This window comes from Nycticebus coucang, chromosome 7 (assembly GCF_027406575.1).
Source record: "Nycticebus coucang isolate mNycCou1 chromosome 7, mNycCou1.pri, whole genome shotgun sequence".
NCBI lineage: Eukaryota > Metazoa > Chordata > Mammalia > Primates > Lorisidae > Nycticebus > Nycticebus coucang.
Window position 1 is genome coordinate 12,227,848 of NC_069786.1, and position 19,535 is coordinate 12,247,382.

Below are 19,535 nucleotides of genomic sequence, written 5' to 3' on the forward strand. Positions count from 1 at the left end.
AGATGTGAAAACATCCCATGTGCCCATCAAAGCGTGAATGGATTAACAACCCACAGTACGTGATACTATAGAATACTATCCAGCCATAAAAAAGATGGGGACTTAGGCTCGGCGCCTGTGGCTCAAGCAGCTAAGGCGCCAGCCACATACACCTAAGCTGGAGGGTTCGAATCCAGCCTGGACCCGCCAAACAACGATGATGGCTGCAACCAAAAAGATGGGGACTTTACATCTTTTGTATTTACATGGATAGGGTTAAAGAACATTCTCCTTAGTAAAGTATCTCAAGAATGGAAAAGCAAGCACCCTGTTTACTCAATGCTAATTTGAAACTAGCAGATAAAAAACTACATGCCTACACAAGAGAAAAACACAATTAAATTGAAGTGGGGAGGAAGGCAGGGGGAGAGGGCTCAGCAAGCTCCCACCTAATGGACATAATGTAGGGGTATGTGGCATACCCCCTGGATGGACTCAACTGCAACTAGGATGCTCCCTAATAAATGCAAACAATGTAACTCAATTATATGCACTTATATTAATCACATATACACTTACATTAATCTGGAATTTTTAAAAAAGAGTATTATGAAGAAGCTGAAAAGACAACCCATAGAATGAGAGAAAATATTTACAAATCATAGAAATCATACTCAGAATAAACAACAAATTCTTAGAATAGAATAGTAAAAGAAAATAATAAATATTGGTAAAGAGTTTAATAGACATTTCTCCAAAAATGATATGTATAAAAATGGACAGTAAGCACATTAAAAGATCTTTAATATCATCAGTAATTAGGGAAATGTGCATTAAAACCACATGTGATATCACTGTAACCCAATTTAGGAAGTCTGTCATCAAAAACTCAGACAAGCCAGCATGGTGGCTCACACCTATAAACTAAGCACTCTGGGAAGCCGAGGCAGGTGGATCGCTTGCACTCAGGAGTTTGAGACCAGCCTAAGACAGAGCAACACCCCTGCCTCTAAAAATAGCCGGGCATTGTGGCATGTACCTGTAATCTCTGCTACTCAGGAGGCTGAAGCAAGAGAATCACTCCAGCCCAAGAATTTGAGATTTGAGCTATGATGCCATGACCAAGGGCAAAAAGGTGAGATTCTGTCTCAAAAAAAAAAAAAAGCTCAGACAATAGCATGTGTTGATAAGGCTTTGGAGAAACTGGAACCCTCATACACTGCTGCTGGGAATGTAAAATGGAGCAGCCATTTTGAAAAATAGTTTGGCAGTTACTCAAAAGAGTAAACATATAGTTACCAGACAATCCAGCAATTTCACTTCTATGTATATACAAACAAATATCCATTAAATTGTGTACATGAATATTAATAGTGGCATTATTCATTTTAATGATAGCCAAAGGAATGAAACCATCCCGATGTCCACTGACTGATGAATGAATAAACAAAATGTGGTGCTTTCACACCATGGCACATTGTCTAGCAATGAAAAGTACTAAAGTACTGAAAAATAGTGTCAGATGGATGAGTCTTGACAACATCATGCGAGGTGAAAGAAACCTGATACACAAAGGCACAGATTGCCTGGCTTCATTTATACAATATGTCCAAATAGGCAAATATGTGGATTAGTGGGTCCTACGGATTGTGGGACGAGATGAATGGGGAGTGGATGCAAATTTCCACTGGATTCCTTTGAGGGATGAGAAAAATATTCTGAAATTAGACAGTGGTGATAGTGGTGCAATTTTGTAACTATCTCAAAACTCAATGACTCGTACCTTAAAGTAGTGGGTTTTATGGTATGTGAATTACATCTGAATAACTAAAAAAGAGAGAGAAAGAGTAAGATAAAATAAAACTCCACCAAAGTGGAGACATGGAATCTGATTACCATATTTCTACATAGGAAAAAGGAAACAAAAAACGCAAGATGAACCTCTAGCTCTAATACTTATTACCAAGTTATTAAACCTCCATGAACCCTTCATATGTTAATATATTAATTTCTACTCTGTTAATTTAGAGATAAGGACCATATGTTGCAGTTAGTTAATTACTAGTTAATTTTATGATAATTTTTCTTTGTACCAGTATAGTAACAGAAAATGAGCCAAATAATTGTGGTTCTGACCCAGGGGCTAGTAATGAACAAATGTCCCTAATTCCATCCAAGATATTTCTGGTATTTACACACCATTTCCCTAAGACTCTGTGCCCTGGTAGAAAGCCTGGAAGACCACTGCAGGAGAGAGCACCCTTTGTTCAGGATGTCTTCCATTTCAGTTCCAAGCCACATTTCCCAGAGCCAACTGGCAAGGCTCAAAGACTTGGTTAAAAAGCCCATGGTACATGCATCATAAACATGAATATGGAGGCAATAATTTCCTTAGGATTATCAGAAGGAGAGAAAGTTTAGAAACAGTGACATATGAAGATTGCTGAAAAGGCTAAGCACACATTTGTCTATTTAACATATGGATCAAAATCAAGATATTGGAGGGAGTACAGAGAATATTCCAAAATAGTCAGGCAAAAGTTACAGTGGCATCAGCAGAAAAAAATTAATAGAAGTTATTTCAGAGGAAAGAGCCAATGAAATGCAAAAGGCTACATTTAAAACAATATTACCTATAAGATGTTTGAATAATGCCCCCCCCACTCCCCAAAATGCAGAGAAGTCTGCTGTTCAAACACAAAACTTGGGTATAGAAGCTATAAAATAATGCTCTGTACTCCAGTGACTGGGACTGGTGGTATTTATTTCTTCTATCATGTGGGATCACTCTACAGACATCATTCAAACTTTTTAGGGGAAGTTATTTGGAGAACTCTCTTGGTGTGAACACCCAGTTACACTTTGCTTGCGTTAGCTCACACTGAGAGCCTACTGCAATGGGATCTGCTTTATTTCAAACTCACACTGAGGGCCCAACATCTGGTTTGCTCTTAATTTCGTACCATTAATTTTCTCCCAAGGAACATACCATGATTGCCAACAACAAAAAGCAAGTAATTTAAAGTAATTGGGGAGAAGCCAAAAGTATGAATGAATGGAGACCTTAACTGATAGTGTTTTTCAAAAACATTGGATGCTTTTTTGTTTTGTTTTTAAGTTCCAACAGTAAGACTAAATAATGCATTGTTTGGTAAAGGTGCTTGGGAAATATGTTTTAATGAATTGATGAGATTTATTTGTAATTGCCATTATTGTTTGTATGTAAATGGTGTTTCATTTTATTTTAATAGTTGAAATGGTGCTTTTGTATGTTGTTTACATTATTTGCTCAACAAAAGTTTTTCTATCAATAAAATAAAGTTAAAAATACTGCAAGGATTGATAATAAACCAAATATTTTGTTCTTATTTTTGAAAAATGCGAAGTATTTATCTTGAATAATGAGATTTTATAGTTTCTAGGGTTATTTTGAATTTAGGTAATTCACACCAGGACCATCACTCCTTGCACAAGGTGTGTATCCATCATGATAACATTTTGTCAATGAGATGAATTGATAAAATTGGGAAGGGGTTGGAGAAATCCCATGGATGGGAATTTTGGTTCTTTTCTTTTTTTTTTAAGACAGTCTTAAGCTATTGCTTTGAGTAGAGTGTAGTGTCATCATAGCTCACAGCAACCTCCAACTCTTGGGATCAAGACACCCTCTTGCTTCAGTTTTTCTATTTTTAGTAGAGATGGGATCTCGCTTTTGCTCAGGCTGGTCTCAAACTCGTGAACTCAAGCTATTCACCTGCCTCAGCCTCCTAGAGTGCTAGTATTATAGGCATGAGCCATAGTGCCTGGCCAGATTTGAGTTCCAATCCCAGTCTATCAATGAATAAAGTACAAGTCTCTGGGGAATCTGGGCAGAGCTTTTAAAACCTCAGATATTTGGTCAAGTCACCTGCAAAGGAGAAGTTTTCATGAGATATGCAATATCATTTTTACTAATTTATCTGTATTTTCTTTGTTGTCAAAATAATTTCACATGGCTTAAGTATCTCTGAGGCTCCTCTAGGGACAGACTCTATGATCTTTCATTACATTTGTGGGCTGAGGGACTGAAACTGGAATTAACTTTTGCCTGCATAGGTGTCACTAACAATCCGATTAACACAAGTGATAGTCCAGCTCTTCCCGCACAGCTGGCTCTGTGGCCAGTGGAAACACGTTGACCTGTAATTAGTCATCTGGTCCAGTGGCACTGCCAGTGTACACAAAATAACAACAAGTGTGTGTGATTGTGTCAGGGAGCTGCACAAGTTCCTCAACAAAAGGGAACAGAGAAGAAGAATGACAAAGACCCAGACACAGACATCATGGAGCAGCAGGAGAGCTCAGTGTACCTTTTTTGCAAAAGGGCCCTTCATAAGGTGAATTGGTGCAGTCACATAAGTAGCCGCTGTGCTTCTCCACACACTTGCCCCCATTGTGGCAGATGCTTCCATAGCTGCTGCAGTGACCCGGGCAGCCTGGCCTGACCCCAGACGTGAACTTGGCCCTCTCCTCCAGATCCAGTTTCTGCCCATTCAAGTGCAGGGAGCGGATGCATCCTAGGAAGCCTTTCTGTCTGGATGATGTTCCCCCTGAGAGGCAAAAGATAAAAGCGAGAACATGTAAGGTCTCATAAGGCTCAAGTCTTTGGGGTTTAAGATCTGCACTGGGGAAACAGGTAACTCTCGCTCCATTGTCAAGCTGTACTGAATAAATTTTCCTATTCAAGTTTCCCGTAATAGTTGGGATTTCCAAGAGGCTCAAAAAAATACATGTCTCTCCAGGCTGGGAACTCCCTGTTTCCCCCCATAAATGAAAGAGAAATAATATAGTTCATGCAGAATACTGTATTTTATAGGTTTAATAATAAAACTTCAGATGACCATGTTCTTTGCAAATAAAATAAAATGCCTTCTCACACGGTCCACAACAGAAAGCACAGAGTAGCATTGTCCCTTCTGCAAAAGGGACAGAACGGTGCCTAATGGTACCCCAGCTTAGGAAACTTCTCACTGCTCATACAGTGTAAGAGGAAAGACTTTAGTGCCAAGAGACATGGGGTCAAACTCCATCATGTCATCACTGATTAGCCACGTTGACCACTGAATCACCTAACCTTCAGCTATTTAATCTGTAATATAAGAATAAATCTATTTCCTATGTTTATGGTAAGGCCTAGTAAATATCACAGGATAGGTATGTGCTCAATCACTGCTGTCCCTTGTCCCTTTCCTTGAGCCCTCACGATGGTTAGAACCGGTAGGTCCTGGATACATGTGTGCCGACTGATTCTAGAGCTCAACCTCAAATTATTATTTGGAAGATAGATTTCTTTTGTGGGACATGGAATAGAGTTGTAACCCAAGTTTCTGCTGAGGGTACATCTTAGAGGTTACAGAGAGATTTTAGACATTCCTTGCAAATTATTCAAGAATAAGGCAGATTCAAACTTTCAGAGTTTTTTGTTCCCATTGAAAGTTTAATACCTGTCTACCCTTTTGATATCAGAAAAATGTGTTTTGAGAGATAAGCCAGAAATTAAGCTAAATCATATCAGCTGGTATTTATTTGGTGCTAGGAATGTTAGCTGATCCAGAGAAGGCAGAGGGACAACCTGCCCTTAAACCTTGCAAGCTTTATTATACTTCCCCGGACTTGAGTCCCCACAGATGGGTGAGTGGAGGAAATGTGCAGGGTTTTGAGGCCTACCAGATGTACTTGTGGGACGAGGAAGCAAAGGTAAAAGGAAAAACTACTGAGGGCAGGACCCTCTCATCACTCATCTTCTGTAACCTTAGGTTCTCCCATCTGTGCCTCATTCTTTTATAGCTCCTTATTCCACAAATGACCAAGTAAAAATACGTTCCCATCAAGTTGGAACAGATGACAATTCAAAACATGTTGTCTCAAATAGGGAATGGAGATGTTAAATAAGAAAGAAAGCTGTTAGTTGAAAGAATGAAAAGGTAATGTAAAAATAAAAATGGTGAACCAATACCTCTTGTATTAACCGGGATGGAACTGGGGACTAAATGAAATATCACAAGAGTGGAAAAGCAAACACCACACGCACATTTGGAAATAACACTGACTGAAACCCCAGCAGGTGGGAAGGGGGAGCAGAGGAGGGGGAAATTCACACCACGGGTAATGGGCACACTGATAACTTTGACTCAAACTGTAAAAAGGCAGTTTATGTAACCAAAATGTTTGTATACTCATAGTATTCTGACATAATAAAATAAATAAATTGTGGTATATGTACACCATGGAATATTATGCAGCCTTAAAGAAAGATGGAGACTTTACCTCTTTCATGTTTACATGGATGGAGCTGGAACATATTCTTAGTAAAGTATCTCAAGAATGGAAGAAAAAGTATCCAATGTACTCAGCCCTACTATGAAACTAAATTATAGCTTTCATATGAAAGCTATAACCCAATTATAGCCCAAGAATATGGAGAAAGGGAGGGGAGGGGAAGAGGGAGGTTGGATGGAGGGAGGGTAATTGGTGGGAATACACTCATAGTGCATCTTACAAGGGTACATGTGAAATTTAATAAATGTAGAATACAAATGTCTTAACACAATAACTAAGAAAATGCCATGAAGGCTATGTTAACCAGTGTGATGAAAATATGTCAAATTGTATATAAAATCAGCACATTGTACCCCATGATTGCATTAATGTACACAGCTATGATTTAATGAAAATAAATAAATAAAATGAAAAAGCAAAACAAAACAAACAAAAAAAAAAAAGAAAGAGAAAGAAAGAACTCTCAGCATTGTCAGCCTAGCCTGAATGTGGTGGGGTTTGCTCTTCCTATATTATATCTGGTCACCAGACTCATAAATATATGTAGGAGATCCCTGGCTGCATACAAAGACAAAAAGTTCCTAAGACATAAATCTAGTCTCTTCATCCAAAGTAATGATGAAATTCCATTGTATTTTCTGTTCCGATAAGTGATACCCAAGCAGGCCAAGAGGCCAAACCCAGATTGCATTCTCCTGTCTGTCTCAATTTTGGTGAGTAAATCTCCTTTTAACCACAAGATAAATCAATTATAAACATAAGCTGATCAGAGTGAAAGGTTCATTATTTCTTTCCCAGTATTGGATACAATAAAGAGGGAGGGGATTTATATAGTCAAATGCTGGGTTTGGTTTGGTTTCCTATATTTTATACTCACTCTCTGTGGTGGATTTGAATAACTGTTCATTCATCTTCTTACTGTTATTTTTCTTTTAGCAGACGGGAAGGATGCAAGATCTATTGCACATTTTTTTTGCATGTGACTTACTCAACAAGTTTATAAATGGAGAAGAAGGTGACTGGGGTGGTTTCTCTGGCAAAAATGCACTCCTGGAGGGTTGAGATGTACGCAGGGGTGAAAATGCCCCCAAAACCCGGGGGGTCATTTTAGTTACAGATGCTGACAAAACACAGTGACACAGTGAGCAATGGACTACGTTGCAAATTGAATACATTTCAGTTTTTACCTGGATGCTTTTTATTCTTTACAAAGGAAAAAACTAGAGGTTCTTGTGCTTTTTCTTTATGAGGAGAAATATGTAGAAGACTAAGGATAGACTAATTTTACAAAGATACCCCCCACACACACTCAGACACACACACAGGTCCAAAATGGTGGCCTGTTCCCTGCACTCTCTGCTGATGTGTAGAGTGCCATGGGGATCTGAATGTTCTGTGAAACTTAAATTCTGTGAAGAAATGAAGCAGTAATCTTCCCTTCTTTCCTCAGTCACAGTTATCCTCTCCCAAGCCAGCCCTCTCCCAAACACATCTTCCCCATATCTCTGATGCACCTGAGACCCACAGCTACACTGTCCTTACCGTCTCTCTCACCCCAACCCGAATCCCCAAAGCAACTTTCTACCTTAAGCCCTGATTCCTCCCATCTGTTCAGCACTTTGTAGCCAGAATGAATTCAAATTTAAAAATCTGATTCTGCTATTTCTGCTTGCTACCCCACAGCCCGGTCGTTGTCCTCAGGATCAAGCTGAAATTCCTTTGCACTCTGATAAGACGAGGGTGATCCAGCCGCTCCTTCCCTCTCCCTTCCACCGCTCCCTCCCACCACACTCCCTGCACCAGGCATCCTGTACTGCTCCTGGCTGCCCAACACCTCGCGTCTAGACTTGGGCCCTGTTCACGTGTGTTTTGTGTCTGGAGCGTCTTTTCCCCCATGCACTTCTGGCTCGTTTTACCCCACCCCTGCACCTGCAGACACACCTGCTCTCCATATCCATTCTATCTTAGTCATTTCTGTGTCTGCTCATCCAATATACAATTAGCTTTTTTGTTATTTTTTTAAAAGAAAATAAATATTATTTTTAAAATTTTAGTAAGTTCCCTACTGAAAAATCAGAAGATCTGTTAACATGCATCTCCACTTGGCCACAAGACCCCACCAGGACCACTTCATTTGTTCACATCACCTCCCTGGCCATTGCACATAATTTAATTTTTCAGCTGTTGTTCTAATATACTTTCCTCCTCACCTGTTTGCCTCTGGGCTTTTTGTTCAGTTCACTGTAAAGTTAGAAGAACAAAAACATGGACCATTATGCTTAGGGCAGCTTCAGGTCATTTTTTTAAAGGCCCAACCTTAATCTTTTTGAGAGCTCTGTGATAAGCAGAACAATGCCTGTGATTCTAAAAGAAATACATTTCAAACATGCTCACTGTATGCTGGAGACTTTATACTAAACTCACTTAATTCTCAATTGGGAAGGAAGATATTCCTCATGTTTCATAGTTGAGAAAACTCACATTTCATAGTTGAGAAAACTTAGCATCAGAAATGCTGTGACTGGAGAGTCAAGAGTCAAACAGACTTCACAGGGCAGAGCAAGACGTCGTACTAGGTCTAGGGACCCCTAAAGCCTTATACAACTTCATACTCTCAAACCGTAAAGTGAATGATTACATTAGACAATTTGTGTCAATGTCACAACTAAGTGATTCCGATACTTTCTTCCTCTGAGCTCCTACGTGTTTTCTTCCCCAAGTAATAGACACCCAAAGATTTATCCTCTAAGCTTTCATATCAGTCTTCTTGACAACTTAGACCATTACTTACCTGGCCCAGCCTGAAGCAATTTTGTATGAAACTCCTTAGTTGGCCCTTGGTATCAAGTGGGTTCATTATGATGATGTTTCCTTGGACTGAGTATGAATCTACTCTTCAAAACTTCCCTGTCATCATTCTAAGCCTGTCTTAGAAACCCTCCATGTGTCAGCTGGACAAATGCTCATTGCTTTCAGAAAAGCATCTCAATTCCTTGTGCACTCCTTAGGCAGAAGTGCAAGAGCCTCTGTTTCTCTCATGTGTATCTGCTCTTTCCTGGGCATGTACGAGCCAAACTCCTTTGCGGAGAAGTCTCTGGAAAAACACTGAATGGACCAGGCAGTGCTGCTATTTCACAAAAATTAGTATAGCCCCCGCTTTTCTTCCTCCGTCCCTCCCTCCCTCTTCCTTCCTTCCTTTCTACCTTCCTTCCTTCCTTTCCTTCTTCCTTCCTTCTTTTTCCATCCTTAAATACGGAACTACTTGCTTTCTACTGAAGTTCAGATACATTACCACCGAGATTTTAAATTCTAAAATGGCAACAGGTTTAGCACATATATGATGAACAAAAACCAAAACACTAACCATCAATTATTTATTTTCTTTATTTATCCTCCTCCTTTCAACTGACAGAATCTGGATACCAGAAAAAATTCACAATAAAGACTAAATTTTAAATGTGATTTCCGTAAGGTCCAGTGTACATCTGGTTGAGTTTTGCTAAATACTGTGATTTCTTGCTAATGAATCACTAACCACACATTATTTAATAAAACTGGTAGTACTAACTGCATGACAATTAATAGCGAGTCTTTACTAAGAGTTTACTCCAGATCAATACCTTCTACAAGCGTCATGGATTGATTTTCTGATTGATCCTCACTACAAAAGGTGGCACACCAAACCACACCTGAGAAACCCTCAAAAATTCATGGAAAAGAGCTGGTTGGTAACTTGAATTCAGGCAACAACAGATTAAAATGTTTTCCTTGTTTGGTAGAAATGAATGTTATAATAAACTTTTAAAGAATAACTCACAAACACATATGAGGAGCCATTAAAACATTATTAAAATGGGCTTCACTGAACTTTCTAAAGAAAATAATCCCAACGAAGCTGGAAGGATGAATACAACCAGAGATATTTACTTTGCCTTTGTACATAATTATCACAATCCAGGGGACGGGAATGTCTGGCAAGAAAATTGTAAATGAATCAAGGTAATTCCATATGGAGAATTACTATAAAACCATTTAAAGTTCTCATAATGAGAAAACTCAATTTTAATGAGTGAAGCTCTTTTTAGTCTTCTTTTTTTATTTTTTTTCTTTTTTGTTACAGCACAAAAACAAAAGTACACATGAGTTTATGGCTTGATACATTGTGCCAACTGAACATACTCAAGTAAGTTGCACTTAAATACAAAAAAAAAAAAAAGAACTTTACCAGAACACCAAACGCTGCCTTCCAATCAGTAACTACCCCCTACCAGGATTCCACTCACCTGGTTCTGACACATGATTTAAATGGAATCATATTGCATGCACTATTTTGTAACCAGCTTTTATTGCCCAGGATTATATAGATGTGATTTGTCCATATTAAAGAAAGAAGTCCATATAGCATCCTGGTGTGAGACCCATTCCATGTATGATCATGGTTTCTGCTATTGATGGACATTGTAGTGTGGTTTTGGCTGTTATGGACAGTGCTGCTATGAAGAACTTCCCATATTTCTTGTTGCAAATATTTCTGTTGAGTGGATACCTAGGAGTAGAGCTGTTGAGTCCTAGGGTGGATGTTTGACTTTAGCAGATAATTCAAAAGTGAATACCAATTTACACTCCTAACAGCAATAAATGAGAGTTTTAATTGTTCACATCTCAGCATGATGGTTTTTTAAGTTCTCTGGTCAATATGTTAAACATCAGTGATTTTTCTACAAACTATAGATCAGTGGTTCTCAACCTTCCTAATGCCACAGTCCTTTAATACAGTTCCTGTGGGTCGCAACCCACAGGTTGAGAACTCCTGCTATAGAGGAAGGAAAGTGAGCAATTGGACTAAAATAGTCCCATACCCAGCATATTTATTGGAAATCCAGATTTATACTTTCCATCTTCAGCTGTGGTTTGTGATTAATCTATAACCTCCCCTTGTACCAGGGTTAAACTAGATCTTTCCTACTATTTACGGCCCACATGACCTTCTAGTAATTGTGTTAAACTCACAATACATGATGACAGGGAAAGTTATAATAATAATGACAAAATATTGAAATATCTAGCGGACTTTTAGTCTTTTGTAAGCATAAAACAAGCACCACACATTATTATCCACATTCTCCTGCTGAGAAGGCAGGTACCATCAGAGGTTAAATGGCTTTCAGGAAGAAAGGAAGGGAATTAGGAGTCTTTGCAGGAGAGAAAAGGGCAGAAAAATGAGGGTGAATAGACAAAAGGATAAACAAAAAAAAGATGGACTAGAGGAAGTGCTTAATAAAACATTCTCTGACAAAAAAGGTGCAGCTATAGGCTTTTGAAACCCTAGAATGGTTGAGATATTGTAAAATAAAAATGGAAATGCTCTGTCTCTCTCACACATGTGTATAATTGTTCTACTGCCCTCCCCTGTTGCTTTTGAAGCTGACCTCTCTACTCAAGGACCATTTCTTTTTTTTTTCTTTTCTTTATTTGAGACAGAGTCTCCCTCTTCCACCCTGGGTAGAGTACCGTGGCATCATAGCTCAGAGCAACCTAAAATTCTTGGGTTCAAGAGAGCCTCTTGCCTCAGCCTCCCACGCAGCTGAGACCACAGGTGCCGCCCTGATGCCAGCTAATTTTTTTTTTTTTTTTTTTAGTAGAGGGACGCAGGTCTCGCTCTTGCTCAGGCTGGTCTCAAACTCCTGAGCTCAGGTGATCCACCTGCCCGGGACATTTCTTATTAGTGGCTTCACCTGAATCTGGCCTGCATTATCTCACAATGTCTCTACCCTCCTATTTTCAATGGAAGGAAGTCTCTGGGAGGGGATGAGGGTGACAAAGGGGGACAAAAAGATTCTTGAGAACAAAGGTTTAAGAGGAACACAGTGGAGAATGGGAAGGAAAAGGGCACCCGAACCCTCCATTGAGAAAAGCACCATCTCAGTATTTTAAAACAAGCCCTAGATGTAAAGCAGGGATCCAGCGCAAGCAGGTGGCGGTGGGGAGGGCACAATCCCTGTGTGAGGACCCCGAGCAGGGCACGAAGCGCAGCGTCCTAGGCCTGTGGCATTCGGGCTCAGTTTTACTGCAGGTAAGGAAATCAGCAAGTGATTGGTAAAGCCGGTGGGTGAGCCATCTGCTTCCTACACACGGTGGGTGCACGCACGTCCTGGGTACACCAGGCATGCGGGATGGTTCTGGAAGCTGCCTCCGCGCGGGGCTCAGAGCTGCGTCCACCAGGCCCCTCACACCCCTGAATGTGCACCCGGTGACCCGCAGCGCAGAGGCCCCGTGGGACACCCCACGGAAACCTGAGCCTGCACTCTTCAGGGGGGAAATGGATCTTATCCATCTGCCTGTTCCCATGGCCCAGCCCAGGGCTGGGGACAGAATCTGCACTCAGAAAATATTTTTTGAATAAAGTGTGGGAGCAAAAGAACGTGAGGGGCAAGGAAAGAGGGAAAAGGACGCTGAGCAGCGAGCGGAAGGCAGGGTCAGATCCCCTGCCTGGCTTCCCCCGGGCCCAGCAAAGTGACTCAAACTCTGCCAAAGAACCCACAGGCCTGGAAAGAGTATTTTGGGCAAGGGAGTAGGAAGAGGCAAGGATGACCCCCGGAAAAAGGAAAAATAAATTCTGCTTAAGGAAATCACTTCAATTAAAAAATAATAATAAATCACGGTCTGACTGTATGTAGCTGCTTTACTCCTGGCGCAGCCCCAAGACAGGGCGAGAGCTGAGGAAGGTCGCTGCTGCCCAGACCGCGCCGTCCACACCGGAGGGACGCAGCCAGCTTGCTGTTTATTTCATGAAATGGTGGTGTCCTTGAGTCACAAATGGAAGGCCCATCTCTACTCTGGGTACATGCTCTCTGCAGATCGGATGCAAAATTCTTCACTAAAAAAAAAGGCTGTAATCCCACCAATCCCCTTCCATTCTTGAGATACTTTACTAAGAAGAATATGTTCCAGCTCCACCCATGTAAACATGAAAGAGGTAAAGTCTCCATCTTTCTTTAAGGCTGCATAATATTCCATGCCGTACATATACTACAATTTATTAATCCATTCATGGCTTGATGGGAACTTGGGCTTCTTCCATGACTTAGCAATTATGAATTGGGCTGCAATAAACATTCTGGTACAAATATCTTTGTTATGATTTGATTTTTGGTTTTCTGGGTATTACAGGATTGAATGGCAGATCTATTTTTAGATTTTGAAGTGTTCTCCATAACTCTTTCCAAAAGGAATGTATTAATTTGCATTCCCACCAGCAGTGCAAAGGTGTTCCCTTTTCTCCACATCCACGCCAACATCTCTGGTCTTGGGATTTTGTGATATAGGCTAGTCTCACTGGAGTTAGATGATATCTCAAAGTAGTTTTGATTTGCATTTCTCTGGTGAATAAAGATGATGAGCATTTTTTCATATGTCTGAAGGCCACGCGCCTGTCTTCTTCAGAGAAGTTTCTCTTCAAATCCCTTGCCCAGCCTGCCATGGGATCCCTTGTTCTTTTCTTGCTAATGCGTTTGAGTTCTCTGTGGATTCTGGTTATTAAACCTTTGCCGGAGACATAACCTGTATATATCTTCTCCCATTCTGAGGGCTGTTTGCTTGCTTTACTTACTGTGTTCTTGGCTGTGCAGAAGCTTTTTAGTTTGATCAAGTCTCAGTAGTGTATTTTTGAAGCTGCTTGAATTGCCCGGGGGGTCCTCCTCATAAAATACTCGCCCAGACCGATTTCTTCAAGGGTTTTCCCTGCACTTTCCTCTAGTATTTTTATACTTTCATGTCTTAAGTTTAAATCTTTAATCCAGTGAGAGTCTATGTTAGTTAATGGTGAAAGGTGTGGGTCCAGTTTCAGTTACTTCTGCAGGTTGCCAACCAGTTCACCCAGCACCATTTGTTAAATAGGGAATCTTTTCCCCACTGAATGTTTTTAATTGGTTTGTCAAAGATTAAATAACAGTAAGTAGCTGGATTCATCTCTTGGTTCTCTATTCTGTTCCAGACATCTACTTCTTTGTTTTTGTGCCACTACCATGCTGTTTTGATCACTATCAATTTGTAGTATAGTCTGAGGTCTGGTAACGTAATTCCTCCTGCTTTGTTTTTATTTCTGAGTAATGTCTTGGCTATTCGAGGTTTTTTCTGATTCCATATAAAACAAAGTATTGTTTTTTTCTACAAGGGTATATGTGAAACTTGTGGAATGTAAGTGTCTTGGCACAGTAACTGAGAGAATGCCAGGAAGGCTATGTTAACCAGTGTGATGAAAGTGTGTCAAACGGTCTGTGAAGCTAGTGAATGATGCCCCATGATCATATCAATGTACACAGCTGTGATTTAATATGTATTAAAAAAAAAAGGCTGGTTTACTGAACAGATTGGGGGAAGTAATAGCAATGAGAAAGCAATCTGGCAATAGCACCTCTGAAGCAGGCATGTGTGAACCATATAACAATTTGAAAATGTGGTTTCGAAAATTCCTTTACTTTCAAAGCTGATTGCTGAGAAGATGGCAGCTGTAACTTTTCCCTTTATCAAGGCCCTTCCCTTAGCTTTTGAGGCACGTTAAGGTATGGGGACACTCCAGCTGACCTTTGAGAAGAAGGGACAATACCCAGTGTATGGAAGGATCCTTCCCCCTGCAGCTATTAGACCAATTGAGCGTGTTTTTTAAACGTCAAGTCCCCCAAGTTTCCAGAAGGAAGGCTTCATTGTTCCACCGTGGAAAGGGCACAAATCCTTTCCCATTTGAAACAGTCTTTTGCTTGTGTCTGTTATTTAATAGGCCTTCATAGGAGATCCCAAGAGCAGGCCATCCACTGCCACTTTCAATCTTTGAAATTGATTTGTGAAGTATTGATTGTTATGAAGCCCACTGAGCAGATGGAATAACTGAGGCTCAGAGAAGGCAAGAGACTTGCCGAGAGTGTTTGGCATTTGGAATTCTGCATGTGTTCACTTTCATTAATTCATCAGGCATTTACTGAGCTCTGAGTACATCACAGAAACTGTGCCAGGCCCAGAGGATGTACAAATAAAGTGGGCACTGTGCCTTCCCCCAAGGAAACCACTAGAAGGGAGAGAAGCAATAATCAGGTTATCATGATGAGTGAGAGGTGATGTGTGGGCTCACAGAGGTGGGGGAGGGGATACCAGAACAGAAGCCCTTCCTCCCCAAGAGGAGATTTTAATCTGAATCAGTAAAAATCTGTGTTATAAATGAGTAATCTGCCAGGTAGATCGGGGGTGTGATCAAACTCATTTTAGTTTAAGGAGACATCAAAGGGTAACTACACATAATGAAGCAAACTTGTCCTAAAGAACCCACTAGCTCTAAAGAGTATTTTGGGGAAGACAGTAGGCAAAGAGGAAGGATTATTTTATGGATAATCCTTGGAAGAAAGGAAGTATAAACTTCATTTAAGAAAATGAGAATGATTTATAAAATATAATTTTTAAAAAGTGTATGTGTGTGAATGTGTGTGTGTGTATACATCTACAAAAAATTTACCTGGTTCTGCCTCTGGTTATGCTCTCTAGCAAACAGGCTCTGAGTTGGAGTTAAGAGGGCAGGATGTTTTTAGGGAGAGTCCTGGGGAGTCACACTTGTGGACTGAAAGAAAAGGAAGTGGTAATGGGCAGCAGACAGGTGAGCCGCCTCCACCGGCCTGCCAGCAGACTAGCATAGCCCCCGCAGGAGTGCGGCAGTTGGATGACACAGGCAGAGGGTTCCTCTTTGGGACAATGGCTTGTCCCTTACCCAGTGGTTCTAGTCAGTCATGGGATGTGGGTGCCCCTGGAAAGGACATGACCTTGACTAAGCATGTCTCTGCAGCTGAGGCAGTTCCTGAAGGAGAAGACGGAGGAAGACTGCCCACCAACAGCACTCCCATCCAGCAGGCTCTGAGCCTTTGCTTCAAGGTAGATCTGAGCAGCACGCCCAGGGGCCAGGGCAGGTCCTGAAGCTCCTCTACACAGCAGGCAGGGCCCGAGACGAAATCATTGCCCTTTAGCTTGAGACACACGCCCAGCTATTTTTTGGTTGCAGCCATCATTGTTATTGGGCGGGCCCTGGCTGGATTCGAAACCCCCAGCTCAGTGTGTGTGGCTGGTGCCTTAGCTGCTTGAGCCACAGGCACTGAGCCCCAATCATCCCTTAATGTGGGAAGACTGGCTAATTCCTCCCATGCTATGAGACACATTACATTTTTCCCAAATGGAAAACTCTACTGGCCTACAGCTGGACAATCCTCCTCACAAGGCACTCACAAGGATAAAATATAAGTTACTAATCCAAAGAGAGAGCAGGCAGCTTATCTGTGTGCCTGGAGTATGCCACAGATCACGAGTTTATCACGAGTACCAGAGCACAGAATTAATGTGCATGCCAAGCCTGCCTGCCTTCTCTACTGACCTCACTGAGTTGGACACACTACACCTGAAAATAGGAATAATAATTCCCTACCAGCCTCAAGGCAGGAGTAGCATTTTCAGGGAATCTCTCTAAATTTTATGATTTATCAAGTCAGTGTAGTATTTTCCCTAGGGGATTATAAGTTTGGAAAACTTATAAACTTCAGTTTATTTTGATACAGACAGAGCAGTTGGGCTAGGGGAAAAAATAGGCCCGTGAAAGAGCAAAAAAAAAGGAAATAAAGTCATAAAATGAGACTCACAAGCCCATATCTTCACAAAATTTCCACTCTGTAATTGCAGGATATTTAGAAACCTGTTAGGTTCAGAGGGAATGAAGATATTTTCCTTGCTGTAACATGCCCCGGGGCATGAGGGCAAGTCTGCCTGTCATCCCTGGTATACCCCGGCAGGCCGCAGAGCTTCACATCCTGAGAGATCAGGTACCAGACTCTTCATCTTCATTGCCGGTAAAGACAGTCATACACTTAGGCTGATGACTTTTCTGCCAAGATCCCAATGGCTTGTTCATAGTGGGCCTGAAATACATACTCAGATCTCCTCGTGTCACTTTCAGCAATGAGTGGTGGCCCTTGGATTTCTCTTGCCTCATGTTGATATTGTCAGACAGATTAACACAGAAATAAAAAGCAGAAGGGGTGAAACCCTGGACAGTTCCACTGATGTGACTGCCACATGCTTGCAACATGCATTTCGAAAGCTGTGTGTTGTAGAGTCTCTCCTACTCTGTTAAAGAAATGTGAACATTGAAATGGCGTGGTGGCAAATGTCCCTAACCATCACGGAGATAAAACAGCCTGAAGTGAAATACTGATTCTGAGAATCCAGCATGCACTGCCTCTTGTACCAGCACCTCAGGCCGTCATTTTCCCACGGCAGGGGCAGTGCTGAGAGGTACACCCTCTGCTATAAAATGCAGCTGTCTCTGGTGCTGAAGCAGCACTGGTGACCACAGCGCCAGTGCCAGGGATCACAAAGCTGATGGATGCTCTGGGTTTTTTAAAAAAACTTTTTATTAAATCATAACTGTATACATTAATGCATTTATGGGGTACAATGTGCTGATTTTATATACAATTTGGAATGTTTACATCAAACTGGTTAACGTAGCCTTCACCACACTTACTTATATTGTGTTAAGATAGTTATACTCTAATCTTAATAGATCTGACATGTACCCTTGTAATATACACCATAGGGTGCTCTGTTTTGATTGAAAGATCCTTCAGTGGCCAAAAGTATCTAGACAGATGCATCCCGATTAATATCTAAGTAATGCCACACTCAATCTATTCCAGTAAAGAAGCGTACATCAATTACAGCTTTCTTTGCCTAGCAAACATAAATGTCTAGAGTCTCTAGATTTCTTTTTTTTTTTTATTTTATTTATTTATTTATTTTTTTTTGGCCGGGGCTAGGTTTGAACCTGCCACCTCCGGCATATGGGACCGGCGCCCTACTCCTTGAGCCACAGGCGCTGCCCGAGTCTCTAGATTTCTGACTGATAAAGATAAATGCTCTTTATCTTGGCAACTATAATGAAGCAGAGCTTTTTTATTTATTTACTGAACAATTGAATTCCACAAAATGAAGATGTTGGGACTTCAGCATTTTTGCCCACCTGACACTTCTCAATAGGCGTGTTGCTGAACACTAAACAGTTAAATTCAAACCAACAGACTAATATGACCTCCAGCAGCCTTTTTTTCTTTCTTCAAGTACATTAAGACAAATTCAATAAAGCAGAGTAATATCTGAGATGGGACTTATTGGAGAGAAACACAACAGAAGCAGGTGCTCTCGCTGCAGCTGACCTTGGCTCCAGCTCCTGCGAGCCATCTCCAGACCCATCGACATGCTCTTACGGCACGTCGCCTTTGTGATCAATTTAACTGAACCGTCTGCAGATAAAAATGTGCCACAGAACACAGCTGCTTCTTCTCCCTGTTGACTTGTGCAAAGTTTATCACCTATTCCATCCATAAGATAATTTCATAGCTACATGAAATTTGCATGAAAGGGCAAAGAAAAAATGATTCCATCTCTGTATATACCTTTCAGCCTGAAACATTCCTAAATACTGCCTGAAGACAAATCAAAGTTTGGCTTGGTATATAATTTATGAAAATTGCAAGACATTTAAATTGGTTCCACCAAAAAAGGATATTAAATTTTGATGACTAGCAAACTTCCTCGGAGAAATAAAATGTGATGTGTAAATAGAATTAAAACAGCAACATAAATGTTAAAAATATTTTTAATAGTAAATCATATCACTTAGATGAGTCATTAATTAAGCAAATGACTTACAATCATAAAAAAACGTTTTTAATCACTTATATCTGAGCTTCTGCTGGACCTGTAACATGTGACAGATGAAGAAAGAAATATGGTTCCCATTGAGAAGAGAGACTATGACACCTTCACATTCGGTTACTTGTTTCTTTTAGCTGGGGTGATTTTTAGTCACTACTTTCCTCACAGTTAAAAATGGCACAATCCGGGCAGTGCCTGTGGCTCAGTGAGTAGGGCGCAGGCCCCATATGCCGAGGGTAGTGGGTTCAAGCCCAGCCCCGGCCAAACTGCAACAAAAAAATAGCCGGGCGCTGTGGCGGGCGCCTGTAGTCCCAGCTGCTCGGGAGGCTGAGGCAAGAGAATCGCGGAAGCCCAAGAATTAGAGGCTGCTGTGAGCCGTGTGACGCCACGGCACTCTACCCGAGGGCGGTACAGTGAGACTCTGTCTCTACAAAAAAAAAAAAAAAAATGGCACAATCCTAAATTTAAAGGAAGTAGGAAAGACCCATCAAGTGCTG

At 41.0% G+C, this 19,535-nt stretch overlaps 1 protein-coding gene across 1 annotated transcript in view; it reads right to left on the minus strand.

Moving 5' to 3' along the window:
• The window catches only part of CNTNAP5 (contactin associated protein family member 5), an 869,192-nt gene that overhangs the window by 129,187 nt on the left and 720,470 nt on the right, over positions 1–19,535 (minus strand). The window contains exon 18 of the mRNA XM_053598220.1: positions 4,329–4,568. Coding sequence (XP_053454195.1) covers positions 4,329–4,568 — 240 coding nt within the window. The remainder of the gene's footprint in view (positions 1–4,328; positions 4,569–19,535) is intronic.